General features: G+C 43.6%; 1 protein-coding gene across 1 annotated transcript; it reads right to left on the bottom strand.

The window, feature by feature from the left end:
* Nucleotides 1–1,177: 1,177 nt before the first annotated feature.
* On the bottom strand, nt 1,178–7,933 carry LOC135240680 (interleukin-20 receptor subunit beta-like). Its single transcript, XM_064310506.1, has 7 exons — nt 7,766–7,933; nt 7,070–7,193; nt 6,248–6,423; nt 5,466–5,614; nt 5,100–5,241; nt 4,079–4,233; nt 1,178–3,008 (listed from the first exon to the last, which is right to left on the bottom strand). Exons 1-7 carry the CDS (start codon nt 7,818–7,820, stop codon nt 2,781–2,783), a joined length of 1,029 nt encoding a protein of 342 aa, XP_064166576.1. The 5' UTR covers nt 7,821–7,933; the 3' UTR covers nt 1,178–2,780.
* Between the last annotated feature and the right edge of the window lie 376 nt (nt 7,934–8,309).

Here is an 8,309-nt window from a genome sequence, read left to right as displayed (position 1 = left end):
TATTCAAATTGAGTTCGGTTAGCAAAACGAGGGGGCATAAATGGAAACTGGCAAAGGGTAAATTTCACACAGACTTTAGGAAATATTTTTTCATACAGAGAGTGGTCAATGTGTGGAATAGCTTGCTTGGACATGTAGTGGAGGCAGAAACATTGGGGGTATTCAAGGCCTGGCTTGATACAGTGTTAGATACTATTTAGCTTTTAGGTAAACTAAGCATTAAGTACAGTTTAGTGGTAGGAATAGACGAGCAGTGTTGGGCTGAGCCTGTTCTCTTACGTTATGTTATTTTATTTTCATTTAATGACCAGTTCAGATACACTAAAATTATTCCACTTGATATTTACTTAAATCTTGTTCCCTAACCATCATTCTACATCATCACCATATTATCCTCCAGTAAATGCATCTAGTAAATGTACATTAATAATTCCAAAAGGAAATGCCTCTCTTCATTCAATTGCATTTTGCTTTATAGATTTACAGGTACAAAGAAATGCTAACTGTACTGCATTGTGGTTTTCCTTTTAACCGTGGCGAGAATTTAAATGTGAAATCACAATGCAGTACAGTATTTGTGCAGTTCCCTCAGACACACCCCTCTAATGAAACCCTGCAATAAGGCTGCATGTCTGTAGTGCTTTTCATCTTATGATCTCAGTGCGCTTCAGGCAGCATCAGTGTTTCAATGACAGCACTTCAGTTTCAAATGGTATTCCGCAGTTTGAGTTATGAAGCTTCCCAGCATCCCAAAATGGCTCCCATGATAGTAGAAGACAACCAAAGCAGATGTAAGATATAACAAACACAGGTCAAATGCTTCGGCAGGAGGGTCTTGTTTCCGTGCCAGAGGGCAGTCTAAAGACTCATTGTGACATCACAGTTATGCCATGCTGCACACAGGCCGACTCTGTACTTCCGTCAATAATTTTCCACAGAAATACCAGTTCTGCAGCTGACAATCAGCCAAGAAAAGGTATGCATAACTTTGGGAAGCGGGTAATAAAGGACAGCAATGTTTTAACTTCCCTTTCTTTGATACAGCGAAGAAACGTTAGCCCACACCCTTGTTTGTCATTATTATGGCTGCACTGGCGCTAAGAGTTCTTGTGACTGACAAGATGACTACTTTCGAGTGAAACATTGCCAGGACACCAGATGAGGAAGTTAGGCAACCTTTCCATGAAGTGTAGTCTTTATTTCACAATTTCCAGAAGAGTCTGAAAAAAGCTGAAATGCATCTGTTCACACACGGTGCTGTAAGACACAATTGAACAGGACAAAACAAATGTTTCTTTAAAAACAAACACAAAAAACTTGACAGAACACATTGACAACAGCCTTATGAATATGTATGGTGCATAGCCTCTTATCCCCTGGAATTGTTTTAAAGTAGTCATATTTGAAAATTATAATGTACAATTATAATTCCTCCTTTACTGACAGTAAGTCTTTCTAGGCAAGAGAACCTGCTACATTATAGCAATGTATTTTTATTACAAGTATTATTGTTGTTTTTCCCACATTCCATAGCGGTCTCTGTTATATTAAAAGCTTAATTTTTAGAGCTGCTCAAACTCTCCTCCATACCCTGGGGAATTATATGATGGGTAGTGCCTCACCAATGCTAGATAGATAGATTGATACTTTTACTTGTCCCCGTGGGGAAATCGGTTTTCAGCATAATCACAAGGTCTTTCATCATAACATCATAAAAATCACTAATAGACATACTCATCCACATACTTCACACCTTACAATAAATCTAGTGTATTACATTACAGGCATTTAGCAGACGCTCTTATCCAGAGCGACTTACACAACTTTTACATATCATTTTTACATTGTATCCATTTATACAGCTGGATATATACTGAAGCAATTTCGGTTAAGTACCTTGCTCAAGGGTACAACGGCAGTGTCCTACCCGGGAATCGAACCTGCGACCTTTCGGTTACAAGCCCAGTTCCTTACCCACTGTGCTACACTCCGTCCATTAGTGTTTCTAATGCTGTAGTTCAGAGTCACAGAAGAAATGTAGGGGTGCCCCTAAACCCAGGTCTCAAAAGGATACTCAAGCCTGGCTCGAGGCAGAAAGAATACAGTTAGAGTACTTTCATAAGGTCTACAAAATACAACGGAACCATTAGAAACTCTGACATTTCAACACATCTGCAAAAAAGTGCTTAAACTGGGTAGAAATGCTCAGGATCATGGAAAAAAAACAGCAAAAGAAGAACAGACCATCTAACCATAGTGTTAAAAAAACCAGGAGTCAGAGAGAGTCCACAGAGAACAGCTGGTAGCAGGCCACAATGGAGATGAGCAGCGAGTGTCCCTGCTCTGCTCGCTGCAGGCTACTCATCCGCCAGGCCCCGGTGGGCCAATCTTTTCACCTTTCAGCTTGCAGGAAGCACCCTAAATCGGTAGGAAATCAGTCCTGCACATTTTCCCCTTAACCTGCACCCACACAAATGGGATTTTGAAATACACAAGCTAGCCAGGCTGTGGGGTTGTGGCACAGGTACATGTCTCTAGAGTGGCACGAGGGCGTGGGCATGCGCTCTGTTTTCAGGTTAATTTGGCCTCTTTCTCCAGAGATGGCTCCTGCCACTGCCCGTTCATGGTTTTAGGCGCCATCTGAAGCGGTTGCCCACATTTCATTTTAAATGCGTGACGTGGCTAAAGCGTGTTACGCTGGGTCATGTGATCACGGCCCCAGTCTGACCTCTGAGGGCGCATGCAATCCTACAGCCGGCGCCCAGTCAGCCGCGTCCACCTCAGAAGCGCTGGTCACGAGGGGCTGATGGGCTGTTTGCAAGGTCACGGGAAGTGCAGGCTGGGAAGTGGTTCACGGCCGCGCTCTTCAAAGACGATGAGTCATAAATAGGATGAGAGGACTCCTCTTCACCCATGTCATCTTCAATGACACAGACCATCGATTCCTCCGAATCAGGACTGCTGGCGTTCGTCTGGAGCTGCTGACCAAATTCCTCTCCCTCGAAGAACTGCAGGAAGACAGACCGAGACTATGCACAGTACAGCTAATGGATGAGAGAGAGGGTGAGACTATGCACTGTACAGCTAATGGATGAGAGAGAGACTGAGACTATGCACTGTACAGCTAATGCACAAGAGAGTGACTGAGACTATGCACAGTACAGCTAATGCACGAGAGAGTGACTGAGACTATGCACAGTACAGCTAATGGATGAGAGAGAGACTGAGACTATGCACTGTACAGCTAATGCACAAGAGAGTGACTGAGACTATGCACTGTACAGCTATTGCATGAGAGAGTGACTGAGACTATGCACAGTACAGCTAATGGATGAGAGAGAGACTGAGACTATGCACTGTACAGCTAATGCACAAGAGAGTGACTGAGACTATGCACTGTACAGCTATTGCATGAGAGGTGACTGAGACTATGCACTGTACAGCTATTGCATGAGAGTGACTAAGACTATGCACTGTACAGCTATTGCATGAGAGTGACTGAGACTATGCACTGTACAGCTATTGCATGAGAGTGACTGAGACTATGCACTGTACAGCTGGTGTAGAGGAAAGATTTAAAAGTTTATCTGGTTTGAAAAGTGATAGCTTTAACAGACCAGCAGCAACAAAGGAGAGATGGTCAGTGTGAGACTATGGAAGATTATAGTATAAATCTGGTGAGAGGGACTGAGACTAACACAGAACTGCTGTTGTAGGGAGGGAGAGACATCTAGACTACCCTTTAATGCACACTGTGGCGATACTGTGTGGTGACTCGAAAGGCTAACCAGAGACCCAGTCTGAATTCTTAACACAGAAAGGTCTGTCTACTGTCCAACCATCTTATCAGCAATCACTAAGGGGGCCTGACCAAGGACAGTACCAGATTATGGCAAATGATGTTCTGTCCTTGGGAATGCCTCTTTGTGAATACTCATAACTTGTAATCTAGCACCAGAAAATCCCCATTACCAACTGGGACCCCTTGTTGTTAGGATGGAGACGACACAGAAATAATCTGGGAGAAGAGCATGCAATGGCGGTTCTTGTGTAGAGTCAGTGGTAAGCACTGACGTACCCTGAGAATGTGGTCAGGCAGCCCTATGGTAGGCTGCAGGGCCTTCTTCAGAATGTTGTAGTTTTTGTAGATGCCAATCAGGCACGCACATATCAGCACTGCCAGAAGGACCATCACCACCACCACGATCCACATGGTCCTACTATAACTGTCCTCTTCGGGAGGGAGGGAAAGAGAGAGGGAGGAAGAGAGTAAGTGTAGGGGAAACCAATTTAGTCCACACTAAATAAGTACAAAAATACAATAAGATAATAATAAAAACTTATTTTAAAAAAAGAAACTGCATTTGGCACAAAACTGAAAGATGTGGTATGAAGTAAGCCAGCTTCCAGTTAAAGGTGGTTTTCCTATTTGGATTGTGGAAGACAAAACTGTGCGGGATAGGATGTGTTGGCACCGGTACCAGTTTTGAAGTGGGGGGGCTAGCAATCAAGAAAGTTTCAATGACCAAGACACAGTGATTGACAATGCAATGGTTCCGTGACTTTGAGTCCTGTAATTAAAATTAACTGGCACTGTCATAAGGACATATGTTAAATACTTGATGCTGGTGCATCACACACACTTTGGTCCTCAAGTAAGAAATAACTGCAACTGCTTGTTATAAGCAGCCTTAATGTGAATACTAAAATAGCTGGTTATTTATCTATTAACTTTGGTCTATACAGATTTAGAGAAGAGGCATGGTAACAGACATGGGTAAGCACTGTAGTCTACTACAAAACCGGGGTATTTATATGCTTCTTATTCGTTAGGTTTGTTGGGTACGTTTTGTAGAGGACAGAGGTAAGGCTCATGGACACTGCTAAATTTCACCAAGAGGCCTGGTTCTGTGGTGCCCCGTGTCGTGTGGTTTCACTTCGGCTACTCTGGTTCCCCCACGGGTTCAAGGATATGCAGGTATAGGCTAATGGCTTGATATGTTTCAAAGTTTGAGTCTTAAGATGAAGTTGTGTATGAATGTAACACAGCTCCTCTGATACAGCCGTAACCAAAAGCATGCAGCAGTAGCGGCTCTTACCGGACTCTGGAACAGCCATACAAACGGGCACACTCAGATTGCCCTTTCTTCGAATTAAGGCATACTGCACTTGCACACAGTAGTTTCCTCCAGCCTTCAGGGATTCCAGTCGCACACTGGAGCTCAACCCCTTGCGACTCTCCTGTGAATAATGCAGACGTCATTAAATTGAGACATTTGCGCAATAAGATCAGACTATTTGGTTCCGAGTGTGCAGTCTGCAAGGAGCCACTGGTTTGCTTTAACATTTTTAAAAATTATTTTCCAGCAGTGCACACACACACAGACACACACAGACACAGACACACACCTAACCCAGAACACTCCAGAACTGGCTGCGAGACAACCACCTTGTGAGTAACTGACCTTCCGGCCGGCAGCTTGCTCCCAGAAGACCACCACGTATTGGAGTTCGTCCTCAAATTCGGCCCTGAGCTGGGGAGACGGGTCTGTGATCTGCACCAGCAAGCCGCTGGAAATGGGAAACAGTGTGACCCCCGGGGGCCCCAAGCGAGCTGTGCATGGGGAGACAGGGAGAAATTCCTGAATTCTACTGCAACGGCCTCCTCAGCTTCTGCCACTAAATGCGCAATTATGGAAGTGGGAGTGAGGGGGGGATGCAGATTAACTGCTGACAAGTACAAAACTCAGCACACTCCACCACCAATCAGTGGCTACAGGCAGTGCTAAGGGCTTGTGACTGTGCAGTTCCCTCAGACACACCCCTCTAATGAAGACTGCATGTGCTGTCTCACAATCGCAGAGCATTTGAACATCAAGGCAGCAGAATTCATTTTTAACTACAGAACTTTGGTTTTAAATGCCATTCTGCAGTTTGCGTTATGAAGCTCCCCAGCATTCCAAAATGGCCCCCATGAGAGGAAAGAACAACCAAGGCAGAGGAATTACATACAGATAAAAGATCAATCGGAAGAAGGGAGAAATCAACAAAGTTACAACAGTCTGAGGAAGTACACAACTTATAAATCACACAGCTTACAGGCTCTGTAAACAGTGGAAAGAGATCGGAAAGCAGATTGCCTCAGACCGACGGCTGAACAAACTGAATAAGGCTTGCTAAATAATCTCCAGAACTCCAGCAGCTAACACAAAGGAGGAGCACAAATCAAAGCCAAAGGGATCCTTACTCTCTTCTGTGGCGCAGAATGGTTTGGACGTGCTCCAAGCGGAGGTCTGGTTCGCACTCTCTGCTCGGACCCTCAGAGTTAACCGTACGGGGGGTCCGGCGACAGAGGTGATGTCACAGTGCGTGACATTGGTCGGCGTGCATGACGAAACATTCTTCCAGCCGAGCAAAGCATCGCTGAATGTGACAGAGGTAAAAGTTAAACACAAACACACACGCAACAGACCAAACACATGTAACAATAGGCCAACCGTACAGATCAGAAATGAACGGTGCCACAATCAAAATAAAGCACAACTGGAGGAAAAAAACTATAACAAAATAACTGTCATGCACAATTTCCATATGGGAAATATTCATACATGTCCACAGTAAAAAAAAAGGTAACAATTAAAATATGGCTGTTATTTATCAGTCTGTCACTAGTGCAGGGGAATCCTGAAACTGTGCAGATGTACACCTGGACATAATCACATTTTATGTATGTCTACTAGGTACACAGGTCACCACTTGTATAGCCCCAAACTTCACAATTAGCAAATTCTTTCTTCTTACTGAGTATACTGCCAGCATTAGCAGCCAGAGTAAGAGAGCCCTGCAGCCAGACATGAGGACTGATTTAGTTTATAATACTGTTTGCAATGTTTGCTCATCCTGCTGCTGGTTCCAGTAACATTTATCTTGATAATAAAACCGATTTACAGGCTGCAAGTCTTCCATTAGGCACCCTTCCGCTCAAGAATAAAGTTCCATGTTAAACCCACAACAGTCAGGTCCTAGCTGCTGGCCACTGCACAACGTGGAATGGAAATGGTGTACTCACAAGCAATACTGCACTGCATACTCCACAGCTGAATTCTCTGGCACGGAGCTCCAGAGGAGCACATTGCGCAGGTTCTCCGACGCAACTCGGACATATTGGGGCGATGGCAATTGCGACAGTCCCACTGGACACAGTGACAGAAATAACATAGGGTCGTAGAAAAATCGAAACACTTTTTTAGCTTTTCCATTCACAGACATAGATACTTTATTCGAACCTTTTGTACTGGTTTTAACTTGGTTTTAACAAAATGTCACATCGAAATCCAGCTAACTAGTGACTACTAATAACTACGTTACGAGAGAAACGTTGTAGGAAACTACACTGAAATAAGATAGATCAACCCGAGATAATACTGCTGGCAACAAGATCCATACAGCTCTTTCTTATATAAATATAATGCATAGATGAAGCCAACTCTACACATACCTAACTAGCAACTAGAAATGCGGTTTAAAATGTTTAGCAAATTATCGTAATTCCGTGAAACGTACAACAATAGCCCAAAACACGACGACGAAACATCTTAGCGATCTGACATTGGCTATTGAGGGAGGATTGTTAGCTGTTAAGTCAAAGGCAATGCATTTTATTTAGCCAGTTAGCTAGCTTCTGTAGCGCAATCAGCTAAACAGCGCATTTCACCTGGCCTACTGTATTTTTCATATGTAGCTTACATCAACGAGATCGATTTACCTTTAGAGATTACTTGAAGAACAATCAAAATGTTTATAGTTTCTTTAAAATACATATTTTCTGCGGACCATTGTCCTTCCTGTTTGCTAAATTCTCAACGTTCTTTCCGTAGCTTGCCAATGGCTGCTCCTCCTTTTCCGTCAATTCCCACAAGCAGGAGTCAGGCGCAATCTCGAACGCGCCCGGTTAACTCTTTGGGCAAGCGGAGGCGTAACTTGGTTCAGTCCATTCCGGAAGACAACCATAGAAAACCGCACTGAAAACCGAGACGCACGTTTTATGGAATATTGCACTGTGATGATTCAAACGTGGTATTCTGTGACTGAGTGCATGTCATGTCATGTCATGACAGCACTTTTAAATTTTTTATAGAGACGACTAGATACATTTAACACTATGTACATTTTACTAACAAGTCTCTTATGTGGTAGGCTACCTCATCAAATGCTTTTTGGAAATCCGAGTAGCCTAGGCTATATACTATCGTAAGTCTTGTTATAATCAAAACACGTGGTAGCTTCTTCAAAGAATACCAGAAGGTTTG

Source organism: Anguilla rostrata, chromosome 15, assembly GCF_018555375.3.
Source record: "Anguilla rostrata isolate EN2019 chromosome 15, ASM1855537v3, whole genome shotgun sequence".
Lineage (NCBI taxonomy): Eukaryota > Metazoa > Chordata > Actinopteri > Anguilliformes > Anguillidae > Anguilla > Anguilla rostrata.
Note: the sequence above shows the minus strand (reverse complement) of the source record. Positions and strands in the feature narration are given on the sequence as shown.

Excerpts from the sequence above, each read along its gene's own strand:
- LOC135240680 (XM_064310506.1), bottom strand. The coding sequence starts at position 7,820 with ATGTATTTTAAAGAAACTATAAACATTTTGATTGTTCTTCAAGTAATC. Across the intron at positions 6,424-7,069 it reads TATGCAGTGCAGTATTGCTT|CGATGCTTTGCTCGGCTGGA; the intron begins GTGAGTACACCA and ends TGTCACATTCAG. Across the intron at positions 3,009-4,078 it reads TGCCTGACCACATTCTCAGG|TTCTTCGAGGGAGAGGAATT; the intron begins GTACGTCAGTGC and ends GTCTTCCTGCAG.